This window comes from Aquila chrysaetos, chromosome 5 (genome assembly GCF_900496995.4).
Source record: "Aquila chrysaetos chrysaetos chromosome 5, bAquChr1.4, whole genome shotgun sequence".
Lineage (NCBI taxonomy): Eukaryota > Metazoa > Chordata > Aves > Accipitriformes > Accipitridae > Aquila > Aquila chrysaetos.
The window spans coordinates 41905198-41927108 of record NC_044008.1 but is presented as its reverse complement, the minus strand read 5'-3'; the positions used below and the strand labels follow the sequence as shown (position 1 = coordinate 41927108).

At 36.4% G+C, this 21911-nt stretch overlaps 1 protein-coding gene across 11 annotated transcripts in view; it reads right to left on the bottom strand.

Moving 5' to 3' along the window:
* Positions 1-1675: 1675 nt before the first annotated feature.
* HERC1 (HECT and RLD domain containing E3 ubiquitin protein ligase family member 1) overlaps positions 1676-21911 on the bottom strand; it is a 112064-nt gene continuing 91828 nt past the window's right edge. For all 11 annotated transcript variants that reach the window (XM_041123485.1, XM_041123484.1, XM_041123492.1 and 8 more), the window contains exons 54-78: positions 21593-21793; positions 20576-20706; positions 19316-19515; positions 18720-18834; positions 18031-18177; positions 17396-17497; positions 16185-16358; positions 15573-15866; positions 14754-14819; positions 14504-14629; positions 13738-13876; positions 13080-13261; positions 12169-12324; positions 11523-11645; positions 10833-10935; positions 9961-10130; positions 8480-8618; positions 8040-8209; positions 7483-7652; positions 7115-7280; positions 5704-5780; positions 5022-5274; positions 4635-4787; positions 3337-3642; positions 1676-2345 (exon numbers count right to left, since the gene is read on the bottom strand). In XM_041123485.1, the coding sequence (XP_040979419.1) occupies positions 2160-2345; positions 3337-3642; positions 4635-4787; positions 5022-5274; positions 5704-5780; positions 7115-7280; positions 7483-7652; positions 8040-8209; positions 8480-8618; positions 9961-10130; positions 10833-10935; positions 11523-11645; positions 12169-12324; positions 13080-13261; positions 13738-13876; positions 14504-14629; positions 14754-14819; positions 15573-15866; positions 16185-16358; positions 17396-17497; positions 18031-18177; positions 18720-18834; positions 19316-19515; positions 20576-20706; positions 21593-21793 (4049 nt within the window). In that variant the 3' untranslated portion in view covers positions 1676-2159. The remainder of the gene's footprint in view (positions 2346-3336; positions 3643-4634; positions 4788-5021; positions 5275-5703; positions 5781-7114; positions 7281-7482; positions 7653-8039; positions 8210-8479; positions 8619-9960; positions 10131-10832; positions 10936-11522; positions 11646-12168; positions 12325-13079; positions 13262-13737; positions 13877-14503; positions 14630-14753; positions 14820-15572; positions 15867-16184; positions 16359-17395; positions 17498-18030; positions 18178-18719; positions 18835-19315; positions 19516-20575; positions 20707-21592; positions 21794-21911) is intronic.

Here is a 21911-nt window from a genome sequence, read left to right as displayed (position 1 = left end):
GCTAAGATAGAATATTCAAAGGGCAAGGACAATCAATAAAAAAGTCTCAAATAAAACAATCAAGCACAATCCTTTAATCAACATCAATATTCACCAGTATCAACATCCTCTTTCACTTTACTGTAAACTGCCTCCAAAAAGACCCTCATTATCCAAGAAGCCAACTGCATAGTCCATGCAGAACTGTAGGCACAGTTCTATTATTTTCTGTGCCTGATTTAAACAGACTGACAAATTAGCAGCACTAATTCAGACACATAAACGAAGTCTAGTGTGCAATAATACAGGACTTTATACAGCAGTTTCCCCTTTTATTTGTAACTTTGTATTTTTTTATGTATTACACCTATAAATTTAGACCAAGATGTGAATATATTCCCCCACAACATAGTGATGGGACACCAAAATCTTCCAATTTGGAACCATAATAATGAGGCAGGAGACTAAGTCTGCATGATTTCAGAGCCCTGAGTCCCTCCACCCAGCACTGCTGAAAGCCCCCCTCTAGACGTTTCACGTTGCAGTCTGGTTCTTGGTCGTAGCTCAAGAACCTTTTGCCTTTGTCATGAGTCAACAACTAATCCTAACTGGAAGAACTTCACCAGACAAAACCCGGATCTGCAAATTTTTACAGCTTATCAAGTCAGCCCTTTGACCACTATTAGCTGGCAGCAATATACCAGTTCCGTCTCGAACAACCGGGAAGGTTCCCTATCAATCCCTGCTAACATACAACAATCACACGAGGGAAAACAATACGAATTTCTACCCTCTTCTCCAGGCTCTGACAGACCAGTCTTGTCCCAGGTGAGATCAAGTTAAATGTTCTTGCTAGTCCTCAGGTCCCACGGCATCCTTACCAAGGAGTTCAGTCAGAATGAGGTGGGGAAAAAAATCAGGGCAGAGCAGCAGTGACTTACCAGGGGACAGACTCTACCCTTTTCCTCAGCCTAGGTAAATCCTGCTCCTGAACACCAAGCAGCATTTGTAGTTTGACACAAATCATGTTTTTGATAGAGACACTGGGGAATTATCTATTCTTCAGCACTTCCCTAAGACACAGAACAAAAATTTCTTTGTACAGTACATTACTGTCCTAACCAAATATGAACATTACAGTGTAAGCCCCACCCTGCTGATCATAATACAATTACAACTGCAACGAAATGAGACCAAACACATGACATTTACTAAACCCAAAGGCATAAACTAAGAACTTATATAAAATCCATAGCCTCGACTACTACCCTGTCACTTTAATTTTTTGGTACTCTGTCCAGGAATCAACTATATCAATCTCTACATTAAAAAGGATTTTTTTTTTTTCTTTTTACAAAAGACTTAAAGGTTTCTCAGTCAAGGTGGCAGTTTGTTATTATTGTCAACAACTACTACTCTGGAGGAGAAAAATGTTTAAATGAAAATCAAGAAGGAACCAAGTACAATGTTACCTTGTATTGAAGTACGAGGAATAAATAGTGGTATACCCGAAAAAGCCAGTACCTCAAAGACATTAAGAACGCGGAGCACAGTACTACACATCAGATTCGTTGAAGATAAAACATTTTAAGATGCTTCAAATGCCACGTCCTGTCTAAACACTGTAATACTAGTTTCCTGAGACAAAATATAAAAGTATGAAGACTGAGTAAACCAATCACAGTTCACAAATGCATACAAGCAACCAATTCTTGAATTTGCTTTATTTTTCTCTGCATAAGGAACCCTGCACAGGCAATTCAAATTAAAACAAAATAAATATGTGAATATTCATGTAAAACTGTCCTTGCTAATGAACAATTATACACAATGTACAACTCTTCATGTTCACTGGGAGGGCTTACAAATGTACTATTCCCAACAAAAATGCACCAAAATGTCTCCATGCAAACTTATCAAAAGTGACCAAAAAAGGAGAAAAAACTTACTGATCATACTTTTTTTGTATTCTTTTTCATTTTTTTCTTTTTTACAATCACAAAAAAATAAAAACATCTAATTTTTTGTTACATTTAGAGTAACTAAAATGTGGCCACTGTCTATTAACATCTGGTTTTATGCTCCTAAAACATCTATGGTTACTGTAAAATTATGTCAACAATGAATTGGACTTAGGGCACTATTTGTAGTAAAAGGAAGATGATTTTGTTCACAGAATGTTAATAATCTGTGTCTGAGCCCTCTGCATTGTCCACATTCCGTGAGAGCATATAATTGTCCATATCTATAGACCTGCAATTATTGATTGCATAGCGCAAACGCTCTGCCATGATTAGTTGACTGGAGTAAGGTGGGAGCCTCAGTTGAAAGAAACAAGTCTGTGAGGTAGGCAAGCTGTCGTAAGGCTGTGGAAATGGATAAAAGGTGGGACACTGTTAAGTTGTGAATGAAGCATAAAATGCAACATATCCATATTTCATTGCTCCCTCCCTTCCTTGCCTCTATCATTCAGCGTTTTCACATTCTATCTCCAAATTCCTTTTAAGCAGCAGACTATCCTCCCTTGTTTACATCACTTGTTTCATCCTTGAGTATGTGCAAAACCACTGCTGTATCACCTGCTCTGTAAATAATTCATTTGAAAAGTTGATCGCACTACTATTTATCAGCCCACTAGAAGATACCAAGCAACATTCAAATTACATACCATAGTGTGCCTTAACATGAGGCAATTTGAGAAACACCTAACCAAAGATGACAGTCAAACCACTGTTATCTTCGATTTTGCCAAGTTTTTGATTCATGTAGTTCACAGACAATGTGCTTTCACTGCACAAAAACCAAAAGTAATGCCAAAGGAATGCATCCTGTATGTAAAGTAACATACTGTAAACTCATTACAGTGGTTTTAAGACCGTAGAGTTCACTAGTGGTCGTATGTTGCCACTTAAACAGATTTAAAACTTAAAAAAAAAAAAAAAAAGAGTGAAAATTATCGAAGGAAAAGAGATTGGAACAGAAAATTGACTGTGGACAAGTTACAATACAAGATGATTTGTTTCTTGTGCAAGAACTTGTCTTGACTTCCAATCATGTAACTATAGTAAATGCACCAAATGAATTAAGATGCAATTCATGCAGTGTATGTCCTTCTACACAATTAAAATGTTTGGTTTTAACAGCTCAGAGCATATCCCATCCTATACTTTCTCTGTAAATTTACAATTATGGAAACCTGTCTCCTATTGCCAAAGGACAGATTATACTAGGCAGGAATTAAAAACAACCAACCAACCAAAAAAAACAAAACCCAAAACAACAACAACAACAAAAAAAACAAACAAAAAAAAAAAAAAAAAAAAAAAAAAAAAAAAAGAAAAGAAAACAGGATCTTACCCTATCAACCTTCATTATTTGGAATCGCTGAGAGATATCAGCTGTGTTGGCTGGCAATCGAGATCTTCCTGACACAAACCTCATGAAAAGGACTCTCTCCTCATTTGAGAATTCCTCAAGGGTGTGCCAGAACCACTGTACTAGCTGATGCTGCTCATCAACTTCTCTGTATCGCACAACTTTCTTCAGAACTTCAACTGATATTTCTGGCATTCCACAGACCATTTGCTCCAACTGCTTGGCAGTCAGAAGAGACAACAAAGGAACTGGAACAATCCAAGACATTCCTTCTCTTACAGCAGCCACCTATTGCCCCAAAAAGAAGAGACATTTGAAGTGCAATTGTCTTACCTCTGCTACTTACTGTACCACCCAAATGCAAAAGTAACGTATAAGCTGAGAAATGGGATAGAGAGATAGAATTATAGAACATCTGCTAAGAACAACCTCCCAGACATGCATCCCCCGCAAGGGCTGTATCCCCTCTCAAAATCCTGGAGAATAAATATTACAGCTATTTTTAATTGTAATTGCACATTGAAGAACATGTTTTGATACAAAACAGAACTTAAAAAAGTACAACTTAGCAGCACAAATGATGATGGCTAAACCAAAAAACTGTATTAATACTACATCTAAGCTGGCACAAAGTCACATTTGCAAGAAGTCCATACTTGTTCTAGAATACTTAGGATTTGGTACCTCTGATAAGAAAGTTACTTTTCTAATGCAGATAATATCATGCATGCATCTGTATCTTGAGAAAAAGGAAAAGAATTTTCCTAGCATGTGATTAGTATACTGCTTTCACAAGCTTCACTATACAAATGACAAAATACACAAAAGTATGCAAATAGGTAATTAACACTTCTCAAAACATATAATGAAATATTTGTAGTTTCTGTGCTAAAGGAGAAGAGAAATAGTTTTAAATGTTTGTCAATAATATTTACTTTCGCTAGTCTCCATGTTGCTATAACGTCTAATTACAGTGCACAGCATGCACCATTGCGGGTTATTTTCTGAAGTGGGGCTGACAGTTGCAGTGGGGGCGACTTTAATCAAAGACAAGTTCTGATTTCTAACTCTCTTTTGTCAACTGAGCAATTACTAAGAAAAATAGGACTAATTTAAAACAAAACCCCAAAACAGTTGTGGGGCGGGAAGCCACACAGACCCAGGCAAGATGCAGAAAGCCGAGCTTTCCTTATTCCCAAATAAATTGTAACGGAAACTTGCATAAATCAAAACCACTGTTTGCATTAACAACAGGGATAGGGTCACAATGAGCTTCTTACCTGGCGGTCCATTTCATGAAGTCTGTACTCAATTGCCCTCTCCACATATTCTTTCCTGTTTGAAAAGGTAAGTGGGATACTGTTCCCTCCAGGAATTATGGGAACCATTTTGCCATCAGCACTTTGGCCAACAAAAGAATCTAAAGGAATCATCTGTTATGCAAAACAGGAAATGTTCAGCGTAAGTCACTCTAGTGATCCAAGTTTAATATTTTACTATCAGTCACCTGGAGCTATAATAAGATCACAACTATTTCAAATGCATATGAAGTGCTTGTTATCCCAGTAACAGGAGACATTGAATTATATAAACACTGAAGTTAAGGTCAATCTGATAAAGTAACTGCTTTCAGAATAAAGCTAAAAGCTCCAACTTTCATATCTCACCTCATGGAAATTTTCTTCAGTAATCCCACTGTCTTCAATGTGAAGAATGCTGTTGAGGGTCTGCACATAGAGCAGATCTACCTCCTCCAAATCCTCCAAGATGAGTGGGATACAACAAAGTTGCTTCCAGACCATTGGAGCCAAATGAAGATCTAATGGCTTTTTTGTACGAATAGCTACACCCATGAGAATGCCCAAGAACTTAAACTGCATCAGATGTTCATCTAAACATGCTGAAGGGTTAAAGAGAAACCTGAAAGAACAAAGAATCAGTGAAAATACTCTAGTATTATTTCTATGCTACTTCATTAGAAGTAAAAACCAAAACATTTCTAAAGCACAGCGTAGTAACTGTCAACACAATTATCAGCAAGGGGTGTCCAAATAAGAAGATTATTGTTCTCTTTAGCTGTTAAAATAATGGAGGCTGAGATGGGCAGAACTAATTCTGACCACAAAGGCTGGCACTCTTTATGTTACTCTGAATTCTGCCATCAGCAATCCAGCAAGTCCATATTAAAATCGTGCCCTCTCCTCCACAATAAAGTAACATCACAACCTGAAGGAAAAGATATACTAGAGACAATCGTGAAGTCTCATCAGTAGGTAAAAAACAGTTAATAGAAGATTTAAATTTTCACCCACTAACATCTGCAATAAAAGCAAATCCTGGACAACCTACCTATCCCTGTTGTAGCCTACTTCAGCTGTAGCATTTGGGGAAGGAATAAGCAGGTCTACTATTCCAGTTTCCAGTTCCTTAAAAATCAACAACAAAAAAGCCTTCTCAGACACAAGGATAACAAACCTATTACAGAAATATTATGACATTATAGCATTACAAGACAGATTATTCCATTAGAGTGGTGATTACTACTTACAAATTAATAGGAAACCTTTAAGAAAAAGTAAACATGCAAGGGATGATTTTTAGTAATAAAAATGTGTTTATTTCAAGACCTGCCCTTACATCAGACTGTAATGGTTATTTTACTGTGACTGCTCTGTGATACATTCCAGGTACCTGTTTCAGAAATAATCAGAAGCCATAAGCTATACACCCTACCAGCGCAGCTTGTCAAGAACGAAAAATGAAGCAAATTTTTCAGTAAGTTCTGTTCTGAACCCTCATCACACCTCATATTTAATGTAAACTGCCTAGGAAAGAACCCCAAAATTATACCTCAAGTCCTTACCTGAATCAACCCTACTCTAGTCTTACAGGCTTCAGAAATTCCATTAAAAAATGGAGTTCTTCAGTTTCTTCCATCCTGTATCCTAACTCTAATGCCAGCTCCAGGCCTATCTGTAGCTGTTTCCCTGTCCCAGACTAAGCAGATACACTAATTATCCTCACTAATCCTCATTCTTTGGGTTTTGAGGCTCCTGGAAGATTAAGGAACAACCAAACTTCTCCAGCCAGCACTGCCTTGAATCCTTCTCCTGGCTACAATCATAGTTGTGTCACAGGGTCAAGACACATCTTTAAAATTATAAGCAGTACACATTAGCATTGACCAGTTTTATCTTAGTGCTGGTGGTCTGAAGCCTTCAGTTCCCAGGGGAATCTGAAAAGACAGCTATGTTGACAACAGCAACGATATCCTATCCTGGTTACGGACAGGCAAAAACGTGCACTTTCTTCTACTGATCTCCTTTCCGGCACTGAATCTGAGAGGTGACACGTATCCTCGGGTATGTGAGAAACACCTGCCTGAGGTGTTTCTGTATTGTATGCATGGAAAGTACTGTAATCACGGAATGCAGTCCAACTTCTCTTATAGAAGGTATTGGCTGGACAGAATGGGGGGGCTGCAAAATGCTTCCATACTGTGTAGGGGCCATCTCAGAATCCCAGAGGAGCTACTGTAAACACTAGTTATAGTGTGGCCTTATGGCGTCTCCTTGCCACAATCTAGGAAGACTTCTTTGTCCTCAGAGACATCCCTAGGTAGGCAGCTCTAGTGTTGTGGGCTCAGGACTGAAGCACAAGTGTTTGCTATGCTGCACAACAGAAATTTGAAAATTAGTAAAAGACACCACAGAGAACAAAACCTCAACCCAGGCGTTTTGAAGTAATAGACTTTTCATACCTGACACATTTCTGTAATAGTGTCATCAAACACACCACCTGCATCATCAGCTCCTTCTCCAACCAGCTTCACTTTCCAGGCACGTGAAGGTAGGCGAAGGTCTGATGCATTCAGCTTTACCACTTGTCTTGCTATCTGTACAAAAATGGGCTTGCATTTCCGACCTCTTTCAAAATAAAAAAAAAAAAAAAAAAAAAAAAAAAAAGACACAGCCATACAATGTAACTCATAAACATGTAAAGGCTACCGAAGTCACTTGATTAACAAAGTTGTACAAAGAGAGCTCAGTATGCCAAAAGTTATGGAAAAAGGATGAATATCAGTATTCATTTCCAGTCTAATACAACGCCTGTGAATACAATACTGACCTGGTTGATATCCTTTTCACAGTGATCTGTGGCCCATAATTTTTCCCCTGAACCATAGTTTTCCCTATAGAGCGTACCATGGGGAGCGTGTATACTCGTGGTGCTAGCAAGGGCCTAAGCTGTCCTTGAACTATTCCCCATGTTCCAGCATTGTAATGAGATGTACTGTTCTGCAATAAAGCAGTATGAGAATAAACATATTAATACAGGATATTAGTTCCACTCTTCACAGAATAAAAACCTTCATAGTAATCACTAGCACTTCAATGTTTCAGGAAACAGGTTAGCACTTTCTGTTTTTAGCTTTGAGGCTAACAAACTTTTGGAAACCGAAACATTGACATGTCAATGTTAGCACAAGCGAAAATATGTAACGATACTTTGACAGAGTTTGGTTTAATCCAGATTTATATATTTTTTTTATTTATTATGAAAAACCTATAGAACCTATTACTAAGATCCATCTTGATCTGGTCAGAAACTCTCTAGTGACATGGCATAACACAACACAGCTGAGCTGTTTTGGTTTTTTTTTTTTTTCCCAAATGGAATTTTACCTGGTTATTGGGACTGAGGTTAAGTAATCTCCATGAAGAGTACATGAGGTCAGAAAAATGGTACAGCAGTCTGAGCCTTGCTCTTACTGTATGAATGCTCACTTCTTTCAGTGCCCCATACTGTGGTGGAATGGCATCAGGTAAACCAAGCTGTAAAGGCACTGAAACACCTACCACAGAAAAAGAAAAAAAGCATTATTACATAAAGGATAGCTGTAACTGCTTTTGGCTGGGATAGAATTGATTTTCTATGCAGTGCTTAGCTGCCTACCGGAGTTAAACCATGACAGCAGCAAAATTAAGAGACTAAGATAATTTGAAAACCTGCATCAATATAAAACAAAAGAAATTTTGCTCCAAATCTTCAGAAGTACTTGTTGCAGTCATCCCCCAGGAAGCACAAAGACTAAATCAAAGACCATACAATCTCAGTTCTTTACCTGGAGCTCTTGGTGGAACAGGTGGAGCTGTCCAGGCAGCACTGTGGCAACGTCCTGCCGAAATTTGTCGAACGTTCTTTCCTTGCAGGACTGTTATTAGGGTTGGTTCTCTGACATGGTTGGTATGGCCCAGTCCAAGCTGACAATTTATAACAGATGTAAAAGGGACAAAGAAGAATTAACAACTGTGATGATATTTCTAAAACTCTCTAAGCAAAAATGGTAAGAAATAGTATTTATCTACAGCATATACTGGGATAAAAAAATATTTACTGTATATATCTTTTATTATGCTAGCATTTACCTTTTATTTCGATAGAATATTGCATCCATATTCAGTGGCAGTAGCAGCTCTAGGTGTCAAAGAGACCTTAAAACAGCTAGAGATTTTTTTGCAAGCTCTTTTGCAGACTGAGGAACTAATCTATGCTGCTAAGTCATCTATGTTGCATGGTCTTTCTCATGCATAGACAACATAGCTCATATGTCTCTTCTGTGCCGTTTAAATACCATTTTTGTTTTAGCATGTAAATTCCTACAACAGTTTATGAAAACACAATCTGTGTGAAGAGAAAATTTACTGAAGCTGTTTTAACTTTGTACTGATAGTTTCATATCACATTCTAATTTTATATTAATTTCATTCAGTGTATAATTTTTTTTTACCACCTCATATAAAAAAATTTTTTTGCACTGCAAGGAAAATCATATAAAACAGGCTTTCAGAATGAAGTTTCTCTAAATTTTTTACCCTAAGAATTTTTTCTCTTCCAGAAACACAAAGTAAGCACCCTATAAAAAGAAAACTCCAAAAAACCAAAGAGGTTCCGCTTAGAAATAATTCTAAACAACTTGCTCAACATCCCTTCTCAAAAACTCAATCCTGAAATACCAGAGAACAAACTTTGCCAAAACTTCCTGAAACACCAACAGCTAACGTACCAAGAGGCTCTTTCTTATACTTGTAGCACACAAAACTGTCAAAAAGCTGAAGTCCTTTCAAAAATTTGACTTGTACATGGGGTGAGGGAGAATGGGCAGGGATAAAATTAGAGCCCCAAAGAAAAGAGAGAATTTATTATTTACTAATTTTTTTCTGACTTTAACAATTATTCTCTAAAAAAAAGTTAATTTCTATTTTCTTTATGAAAGGCATCTAAAGAGTTCACAAATCTGACTGACACCAACCATAAATTTTACTATGTTGAAAAAATTGATGATAGCTCAAGAATTAGGTAAAAATCTGTGATTTTTTCAAAAAGCTTCAATTAAAATAATTTGGTTAGAATGTTTTAAGTGCTCTCCCAAACTGATACCATGTAAAAGCACAGGATATAAAAAATAAAATAATGGAAATGCCTACAATGTTGGGGGGGTGTGGGGATAAAAACATAAAGCTTTCTTTTCCACCAAAATAAAGGTATTCCAACCACATCTGTAAAGGACAATTATAGCCTTACAAAGGTTAGAAATAAACATACCTGCCCTTCAGAGTTGCTACCCCAAGCATATACATCCCCTGTAGATGATAAAGCTAGTGTATGCTCTGCTCCTACAGCTATGTCTTCAATGAAGATTCCCGACAGTACTGGAACTTGTTGGGGTCTGTTGTGATTTCGAGCACGACCTTCTGGCAAACCTATCAGGCGATCTAAAATTGCAAGCACATGTCTATATATGTAAAGAACATTAAAAGGCTAATTTTACTTGCATGCAGAAGTCAGGGAGGGACAAAAAGCAATTCTACATACTCTTGGAGCTGGGACACAAATGCAATAGGTTAAGGAGAAACCTAGCGTATGTCTCCTACAAACAGTGCTTCCTACAGTACTCGTTAATACTGCTAAAGCTGTTATTTTAACTTTAGGTCTGAAACAAGATCAAATTCTATTAAAACAAGACTTCTAGATCTAAATGTATGGTTTTTATAATACAAATGAATTAACTGACTTGAGAAGTTTAAACACGTTTAATTCAGTGCACTTGGAAATTCTCCTGTCGAGATTTTTAAACAACTTGTGTAGGCATATGCTTTATTAGACAAAGTAAACTTTTAAGTAAGCCAATATTTTTGGACATGTGAAATTCAATAAAGTTTTAGAAAAATGCTCTTTAAAAAGTAAATTAATAAACTGAAAGGCTATTCTGAGATCAAACTAGACAGAGCTACAAATCTGGATTTTAGGCGTATGCTAAAACTGCATTGTTGAAGCTGCAAAATCCAGATTAGGTCAGCACAAATCTAAAAAGTAGCATTAGGTCAGTGTTATAAAGATGTCTTAATATTCTTCCTTTTCACTTGCAATACACACGAACCTATAGATGGAAAGGTCCAAATACCAGATTGTCCTACCTTGTCCAAAAGTATATACATGACCATCTTTTGTCAGTGCAACAGAGAACTGGGTTCCACAAGCAACTTTTTTTATTCCAATTCCACAAAGAATATCCACTTTCTAAGGGGTAAGTGAAAGGAAAAAGAGCTATGGTATTATGAGGATATAAACAGAAAGCAGACATGAACTTCACCTGTAACTCCTGCTTCCAAAAAGAAATTTTATAATTCCCACTGTGCAATGCATACATTGTAATTATTCTAATTACTGCTTGTAAATTAAGAGGAAACCGAGACAGTTTTCTCTTTTTCTTTAATGGCACTAACACCTTATTCTACGTACAATGATTCAAAACACCCTTTTTTACTGGGAGTGAGTGGAGAGTGGCATGGGAAGAAGTAGACGAGTCTGTAAACAACCCTCCCCCCAGATTCCAAAATAAGAAAGCTCTCTTCTTTAAACTAATCCTAAGATTTTTACTATTTGTATTGCCACTGAGATAAGGTCAATATTATTTACGTGAAACCCTTTAAAGTATCAGGCTCAGCATAATGTATCATCAGAATTATTTATGCCAGATTGTATTAGAACAGTTTAGTAGATGGAATTAATAATTTAACTTCTCAAAATTACACACTGAACACTGTGCAACAAGTTTAACAACAGTGAAAATTTATGCAAAGAATAACTTCTCTATAAATTCTAACCTGTGGTGAGGATTTTGCAGTGGAATTTCCCAAACCAAGTTTACCATAATCTCCATCTCCAAAAGCCCAAACCATTGAGCCATCTGTTGACACAGCTACAGTGTGATTGAGTCCACAGGCCACCTGGTTGAGAGAATTATGTTATTACCACAGTTTTTGCTAACTTACTACTAACTCAAACACCCCAACTACCTTTAAGAGAAGAAAAATAATGTTTTAAAAAATAAGTACCCTTTTAAAACTATTAAAACTTCAATTGCTTATTACAGTGTTTTAAAGACATTTACGACCACAGTAGTGTTTTTTAGGTAGTTGCTTCCTCTCAGCTCCTAGAACCAAAGGATAGTATTATGCCACACATGCTCGTTGTTTTAAGAATATAGAATAGCTCATGAATTCACGCTTAAAAATGCCTAAATCTCAAAATGTTAAAATGTTAAAAAACATGGGCAGTTTTGCAGAAAGAGAATCCTTCAGTATCTTTCAGAGTCAGGAAAGTAATTATTTAAAAAATTATGCATAGTCAAATTCTGCCATCATAATAAAAAGCAAACCCAAGGTTAAAAAAAAAAAACCAGAACACTTAAATACGTTGAAAACATCAGCTTTAAACAAAGATACATTGCTAGTTTTAGATGAACCATGCCTGTCCAATCTGGTAACCTTCCAGCGCTGTCACTCTTTCTGGAAGTTTCTTATTGGAAGTATTTCCAAGTCCTAATCGACCATAATCACCGTTTCCAAATGTAAAAAGTTTGCCATCTGCTGTCACCACAGCCGAGTGTTTGAAGCCACATGACATCTGTAAACAAAGTAAACATAATTTTTACATGCATTTTAAATTTTGGGGAAAAAATTGTATTAGCTATTACATGTAAATATCTAATACCTCTTCCTCCCCTAAACTATATTCACTTTATAAAGAGCTAAAATACAGATGTTTTAGTATTAACGATTTCTCCAACAACCTATCTCTTGCTCTTCTCAGTGGTAACGTTGAGGAGGAGGAGGACAGGTGGATATTTGCATGAAGAAAGGCTTTCAGGTGTTTTATTTATTTATTTATTTTTACCAACTACTGTTTTCTGCAAGCAGATTGCTTTTGTTGTACAAATATTTTGTATTTTTATATGAAACCTCCAGTCAAAGCTTAATGTTTTTTTGCACTGCTATAATGCACACTTAGTACTTAGGAGGAGGTCTCGGTGACTAGTTTTGTAGGTCAAAGTCATCTGACAAGGACCAACAGAAACTTCTAAATCATGCCTGTATTTTGACAATCTTTTGATCATCCCTCTCTTCCACGCTCTTTCTAATTTTTAGTCTTCTCCAGTAACAACTGTCAATTAACATCACACATCAACAATGAGCTCTCTGATACTAACATCCTTCAACTGGAAATTATCAACTTGGTTCATAATGCTCAGAGAAGTAACAAGTTGCCTGTTTTCATTCAGTATATCGACTCAAACTGTCAAGACAAACAATGGTTCTGGAATGTTCCTAGCACTAGGTTACCACACCACAGTCTGTAGAAGACAAAAAGTATTTTGTAACCTGCACCACTTCTTCTCCTTGCAGAGCCTCTATTTGTCTAGGCCTGCGCTGCCTGTCGCTGTTCCCATGTCCCAGTTTGCCATAATCTCCATCTCCCCAGCTAAAGACTTCCCCACTTTCTGTTAAAGCCATGGAATGTCCATCAGATCCACAAGAGGTCACCAGCTGTGTTACAACAAAGCCTGTTAAAGAAAAACGAGAAAACAAAGTTTAGAATAAATTATAATAAACTCTTAAACATACATTTATCCAAGTGCCCCTAATAGCAGACAATTAAGTCTGGGGAAGGGAACCAACCACAACAACAGTTTTCCTGTTACAGCAATTTATTTATTTTTATTCTGAACAAAACCTTCGTCTTCTCACGTACAATGTATACTTTTCTGGCCTGCCATTAGTTTTGAAATGAGATGTTCCTATCTTAAGCAAACACTTTTCCCTTTTTGAAGCCTTCAAAATTAAGGAATTGTAACATACTACTACTTAATTCTTCAGGAAAAATGAACATCTAGTTTACTTGTTCGATTTTTTAATTAAAGACTACAATATTTTAATGTGTAAATCTGCAAAAATAGCATCAACACAAATGATTATATTAACTACCAAAATACTTATTTGTGCTCTATCAATTGACTCATTTCGAGCCCAACAATTTTACCTTGTAGGGCTGAAATGACTGTTAACACATGAAGATCATCAGAATTGCCTTGTCCCAGTCGCCCATAGCTCCCTTCTCCACAAGCCAAAACGGTGCCATTAGCTTGAATGACAAAAGTACAATTCTGACCACAAACAACCTAGTTTAAAAAGACATAAAGGAGTTTTAATGATTTTTGTGTTAGATGCAGTAACGTTGTAATACCTGCATTACAATGTACAATGTCCTTTTAAATTTTTTTTCTTTGTAATTATATCAAGACAACAGACTCTTTTGTCACACTGCAAAATACTTTGTGACAACCCTATTAACATTAAGACTTCACTCACCTCATGTTTAACAGAGTTTTGTTACTCAATCACATCATAATAAAAATTACTTCATTGAAACTTGCTACTAGTCTTGGTAAACCTTCTTCCAGTGACAGAAATCGCAATATACTCCCACCTGAGATTTAGTTTTGATGTTCCCATCCAGAACGTCAATGTTATTTCAGAAAGCAAAATTGTATTACGTTAAAGCTGTGCAGGTATTTTCAAATCATGCTTATATCAAACAATTCTGTTTTGTCAGATTTCAGCAGCTTCTTGGTTTGAATTTGTCAAATAATTAAAGATTTCCTCTTCAGTGAAAACAAATGTTTTGGGGGTACTTCATAGTCAATTCAAACAACAAATTGAAAAGACATTTAGAGAGAGAGATTTTTACAAACTGTACAAACAATACGTGGTAAATCATGAAATCATGACCGTTTTTAAGTGGTCACCTGCTGAGCCTGAGAGAATGAAGGCGCTGCTACTGGTATCATGACATTTCTACCAGCTTCTGCTAACTGTCCATGTCTTCCTGCTCCCCACAGATAAACGTCACATTTGCCTCCCAAGTGCCAATCCTACGGAATAGCATGAAAGAATGCTTTAGAACAAGAGTGCTTTCAATAGCTTCCAATGTTTAAAAAGAATAAAATAAAAAAAAAAAAGAAAAAAACCAAAAACCAAACCATCAGTTTTACTAACCTCTGGCCTTGATGTTGCCCAAGACATTATCTGTTCATCCATACCATTGATCCATTTACTGTTATCCTACACAAAAGCCACAGTTACCACATTCAGTTCAAGAGATGCACATTATTTTTCTGTTATGCAATACATATTTTCCTTTCTGAGAACAATATTGACATCCAAATTATTCTAAATGGTATAGCAATAAGAATGAATGTGTGCAGACTCAAATACTTTATTTTTGTCCGTAGGCCAAGTTTATTTCCTTACTACACCTATCTAGCAATGACACTGCTATCCATGACTTGCAATCCAAATAAAAAAAACAAAACAAAACAAACAAAGGAAAGTCATGATGAAGTAATCTTTTCCTATTTACTGATCCTTAGTGCTTTTTGAAGTTTTAATTGCAAACACTGGCTTAAAATGTTATAAGCTTGCTGATAAAAAATTCTTATTTTTGTTTATGTATCATAACAAGTTATAAGAACAACTGACACTAGCAAAATAATTTGGTGTAGAAATGTGCCAAAATGTTACTTTAAAAGTAGCATTGTGAAGGTCTACATTTCTTGCTTCTATCACATACGAAAATTACTGTCACACTTTTGGGTTGTTTTGGTTTTTAATATGCAACTGATTTGCACTCACTACACACACAGAGAGCAATCTTTACAGTATATTCTAACCAGTTAATTAAAAAATAAACTTACACTTATTGCTGGCGCTTATGGTAATGAACATAAATCTTTACAGTTCAGAGATATTAACTGCATCATACGATACGCTCAATAACAACACGCTTCACTGCTGAGACAATATAGCACATTTTACCATTAGGAGAGTTAGCTCATCCTCTGGAACAGGCTCCAGGTCTGGAACAGTAAAGGATTCTGGGAACTCTGCTCCTTTGGCCAGGGCTTCAGCAGCTTTTATGGTAGTAGAGAAACACTCTAGCCAGGCCCATTCCGTGGGATTCCAGGCTGAAGGATCAGGGAGGCAGTTCTGGTGATGAGGTGGTACTGGAGGATTGCACAAGAGCTGATCTAGGTGAAGGCCCACAGCGAGTGATGCCAAGCACTGCATGTAAGGACTATGAACAAGCTGGTCTCCACAAACAACATGGGGCTAAAAGTGAGGGCAGTGGGAGAGAGAAATTGAACATGCAAAGTTAGAAATATGTATTAATCAATTCAGAAATAGGAGTCCTTGAAAGCTAGTCCTGTAGAAAAATACTTTCCTCCATGCTTAATCAAAGTTTTTCTAATATTTGAAATGGTCTCAAATTAGGAGACTACTACCTTTGAGAATACTGAAAGACGTTTGCAAATAGGATGTAGGAAAGTATTCTGGGTTCTCTGTGGTGAAAGACTGAAATCAGCTGAGATTCAAAAAGTGACCTCACATCAGACATGAATTTTAAATGTTCGCATTAGGTCTTCTTACCTTTTCGTAAGCATACTGTTCCTGAAGCATTACTGGCAAACGTTCCAAGAAAGCTCGCATGCAAGGAGCCATATTTAATCCTAGAACTCCTTGCTGCTTCAGTGCAGTCCTACATGTTGCAAGGACGTGATTGGAAGATATCCACTCTGATGTACAGTTCGCTACCAACACATCCTGTTTAATAATAGCAGTCACAAGACACATTAGAAATTAAAAATTCATAAAGCAGGATTCCACTGCTCCACTGATTTATCACCAATCATCTTAGTTTCCATAGAGGCCAGAAAACACACAAGCTTGAACATTTTTGTCTCTGTTGATGAATAATCTGCTAACAAATGCTACGGAATAGCCATCTCCGTTTGCCACTTCCTCACATTCCCATGGCAACACTACAATTATCACCCCAATGAAGAATGCAAACATGGTAATAAGCAGAGTTCATTTCAGTGAATGCTGTAACCTTAGTTTAGGATTTAGTTTAGGTGTCACCTCAGTTTAGGATTTGCCTTGTAATATGACCTTCAATATTTGGTCTGAATTCAGAGAAGACTTTCAAGGAATCCCAAAATATTTAGATCCACATGCAGCACGACTTTACTAACAGGAGTCATAACTTGTGCCATATTTATCTTCACTGACACAAAATACCATCTTTTGGAATAATCAACTGTTACGAAACTTCTGTTCAGATGCCAGCAGTTCCTGACACAGCAAACACTGAAGTAAATTCTGCTGCTCCCTAAAAATTTCTGAGATTGAGGCTGTTTTAAATTAAGTTATATCACTGAAGCATCTTATTTGCTGGGGGAAATGAAACATTTCTTCATGCTGCATAAAGGGCAGGGTGGGGTATGAAATCTGTCTTCTGCCTATCTTTATTGTCCACTTACAGCTGCTGCCATTAAACAGAGAAGCTGACGTAACCAGTGTGCAACATCCTTTATAACCACTGGCTCAGAAGGATTCCACCCTGCACCCCCAAATTAAACATGGGATACTATTAAAAAAAACCCAGTCTTTTTAGGGTCAGGTGATAGTTGAAAGCCAAAACAATGTGTCTTGAAAATATAACAGTTAGATAGATATTTCTATCTGTGTATTTAAAAAAAAAAAAAAAAAAAAAAAAGAAAGGAAAAATACAGACAGACAAATGGCATTTTCTTTTAGTAAGAAATTTGAAAGAACATTATTTTAACACATAGTGTCACCTTGGATCTGTTAGAGCAAGCAGCTACTCCAACTTCAGGTATCCATACTGCAGTCTGAATAGCTCCAGAACCTATCACAACACTCTGTAATACTGAACCATCCTAAGGAAAGAAGTGTTTTGAGTCAGTGTGTATACACAGCTATTTTTCTGTTTAAATGCATACAATCACATTCCTAAGGGATGATATTCTCCTAAGCTGTTCAATAAGTATTTAAAAACTGAAATGTTTACACTAAAAACAAAAAAAATCTGGCATTTTTATCTTATTAAGGAGATAACTAAGGATTTAGAATTGTTCAATAATCCACATTATCTGACTCTTGGAAAAGTTCTTGAAGTAAGAGAATATTGTTCCCAACTATAAAGACAGAGTGGCTGGTTCTGCAAAACCTAACTAACATGACCAAGTGTACAGAATGAATCAGTAATTGAACCATAAAATATAAAATACTTCAATGTTAAGTAAAATTTCAACTTGCATTTTATTATTTATAATTTCATACCATTATTTTATACCATGCTTTCTCTGATGTTTCTAATGTACTGAGGGAGGGGGGAAGCTAGTCTGATGCCTTGACCATTTTAGATACTCACACTAAAAAAAGAATTATGGCACGTCAAAGATGATCTTACCCGTAAAGACCAAATATTCATGAGACCACCAAGTCCACCAGATACTAATGCCAGTCCATCAGGACTGAATGCAACAGTCCGAACAGGAGTAATATGTCCTCTCAGTTGAAAAACACACTTGACTTCGACTGCTTTTCTGTATCCATCCTGCAAATTATTTCATAGTTATGGAATATGGAACTATTTACAGACAACAGAGTAGTGTAACAGCTTCTGTATTCTGCAATAAATACTGATCATCTGTAGAGATGGGGTATTTTCCAGAAGATAATAAAAAAGACCAGTACTATAATATCTTTGTCACATTATCATCTTTTCTCCCCTTACAAAATGCCATCAACATTAAAGACCACATTGCAATTTATGTAGGAGAAATTAATCTTGACTTAATTTTATCTAGAAAAAATTTTAAACTCTTACTAAATTTTAGTATAGATTTATCAACTTTAAAAAAAATGAAAACAGATCAAAATATAATCTTTAGCCAAATAAAATTCATTTAAACCTTTGATTTTTCATTTCCTGGTCTGAAAATGCCTACGCATATACAAATGCAATATAAACATTTTTTAGCAAATCTCTTCTCTCAGGCAATGTTGAGATTTGAGTAACTTGCTCACATTCTTCTCCTCCCCCAATTTCAGAATGAGCAAAGAGAATTTCTTAAACACCAACTTTACTCCTTTTACCTTGGCACTTGTTTCTTGGTCCCACCATCCTTCTGAGCAAGTTGAGCTGGACTGCAATGGGATTACTATGTCCTGGGGAACAGTCCAGACACACACCAAACCATTGTGGCATCCTCTAAAGGAAATCAGGATAAATCAGAAAAAAAACTAAAGGTTGGTAGGTATCAGTAGTCTGGTATTACCTTAAAATATCAGTAGTCTTCATCACCTCCCTATAAAACTACATTGCAACAAATAATCTAATGGGGAAAGGCACGCTCCTAACGGGTAAATCCATTTTTTCCTATTCTTCCCCCATTGTAGCTTTTCAATTTTTCCTAACAACATATTCTCAGAAAAAATATTTGGATGAAGCAAAAAAATTCCAAGCAGGACCACCACACACAGGTCTCATGGCATGGAGAAAACAGTTGGTAACATGACCAGAGCCACTCTTTCCATTTGAGTTCTGAAGCCTCATGGATCTCAGGGCAGCTGGCTTACTGAATCTGTGTTATTTAAAAAAAAAGACAAAACTTTTCTTTGCTCTGGACACTAAAGACCGGTAGAAAATACGTGCAAAAGAGCTATAGAAACAATTAAAAAAAATTACATACGTAGCTAGTAAAAGCTGCAGCTTGGGTCCTTTCCCTGGAAGAGCACACCAGGCAATGCCGTTCACAAGAGCTGGATGGGCCAGTGAATGCAGACGTCTCCAACATCCTCCCATATATCCCCAGAGTTTCACTGTTTCTTCTCTGGCACATGTCAGGAGAATCTTACCAGTTGGATCCCACTTCATGCTAACAATCATATCCTATTGGATTTTAAAAAATTAAAAGTTGGTATGAAGTAACATGGTAAGAACAGAGAAAATTTAACTCTCAGAGCTAATGTAATGTTTAATTATTAATAACAAAGAACATTTTATTCTCAAATAAACTGTTGCAGAGATAGTGAGCTGCAGTTATTAAAAGCATAACGGTACTTTTAAGAACTATCAAATTAAAACAAAATCCTAGGCTCCTGAGAGAAACTAAAGGGAAGACGTAGAAAAAAAATGTTCTCTTTTCATTGCACACCTTCCTTGATTATTTTTTTTCCCCAAAGAAGTAGACAAGTTTTCCTTCTTTTTTTATATTATGAAATTGTAGTATAAATTACATTAAAGGTATATGGCTCATAAACATATTAGGCAATGGGCCAGATGTAGCTTTGAGTCTGAGGGAGGAAAGGAGAACAGCCCATAGTGGAAAAGGCAAATACAGTTTTATTGTCATAACTTGCTCACTTCTGTGACTACCATGCTCCAAATACCAACACCAGTTCATGGAAGCACTCAAGATGCTTTTACTACACCTAGACTTGAGGAATTCTCCTCTTAGCCTAACAAATCATTTATGGACTATTAATGACTTATTATTACATACTAGCCGAGCAAAGGTTCTAAACCTTTGCAGCTACATATTTAGAAGAACGTCTTTTGCTTTGCACAGTAACTTAAGCTTTAAAAAAAAGCGACATAACCAAAATTAGAATTTATTATGAGCACTTTTGCAAATTAAAATAACTACAGTCTTTTAAATCCAGACATGCATAGCCATGTCCTTAATACACTTCTGTCAATGTATGTATATACACTTCACAATCTGTAATAGCAAAAAAGGCTATAAAATTTATTTTTCCTTGTTTTTTTTTTTAATTTGGTAGACTGCTCCTTTAAAATATATTGTGTTTAATATGTGTATTAGAAATAGGTATGTGTTCTTAAAATAATCTGCACTTGACTTCATAAGTAGCTTTCAAATACAGAAAATAGCTCTAACAGATCTTTACCTACAAAAATTATACATTAGTTCTAAAAGGACTAACTCTACCTTATGTGCATCAACTAGAACGATTCCTCCTTTTTCAAGTGGCTCCTTTGTTCCTATTAGCAATTTTCCATCTGAATAGCCAACTGCAAATGGTCTGTCTTCACTGAACCAGGCAAGGCATGCAACAGACACTATGTAAACAGACAACACAAAAATTAATTAAACTTCACTCCGGCCAAAGAGGTTTTTGCAGTACAATTGTCTAAAATATGAAGCGCATAACAACTTCTCCCACCACCAAGCTTACTTAACATACTTTTGGTCTGAAAATTTTCCTGAATTTATACGGTAGGGATAAAACTGAGTACCACTGTAATGACAGCTGTTGGGATTCTTTTGTAACAGTTTTTTCATTCTTCTTCTTTTTATTAAAATAACTGAATTTACATTCCTGACATGGTGAAAAGAACTAGGCTAGGAGAAAAAGTAGACTGAATCCTATACATGTATCTGAGATACGGATGCTTCTAAGAAAAGCACTGAAAACAATTTGAGCCTTTCTTAGCACGTAGATATTACCTCACTTGATTCTGCTAAAAAAAATCTGTAAATTTCCCGAAGCAGCAATATGCAAAACTACACAATGCTACCAAAGGTGTGCTACTTGATGTCCCCTGGGACTGGAACTATAAAGGAAAAATGGCAGTAATTCAGTAATTCAAATGACACTGACTACATGCTATCTGTAGACAAAGCACACCCTGCAGGAAATCTATATTGATTTTGCAAGGAATGTCAGGATTTGACTAGGTTGCAAGGAATGTCAGGATTTGACTAGGTTGCTGCAAACTGTCTGCCTGTGCTGTAGGGGAACCAGGGTGCAGATGGAGATCCCACAGACCCCACTGACTTTTCTCCTCCCATGAACGTAAGTGAATGATGCTTGCAGGTAAGGTACAAGAAGTCATATCCCATGAACAATAATACAAAATTGATATTATATACTTGCTTAATAAAAAAAAGTTGGGGGAAATGCATAATTTTAATTTCTACTTAAATACTGATACAGTCACCTACCATCCTTTCTGTAGCAGTGTTCCAGTTCTAGCCGGTGCATGGTTGAAATATCTACAACTTCAATAAGACCAAGAGATCCATCCATACGACCAATTAATAATAATTCTGGAGCATCTCCTGTCCACGCTGCAGCTGGCCCTTCTTCTGGCCAAGCTAGAGCAGATACCCAGTGAGGCTGAAGATCTAATAATCCTTTTCCTCCTAGGAGCCCAAAAAGTCTTTTAAAACTACTTCATCTTCATAAAGAAAAGAAAACAACACAACAAAAATACTTTCCACGGGAAAATATCAAGAGATCCCATTTAGAGCTAGGACATAC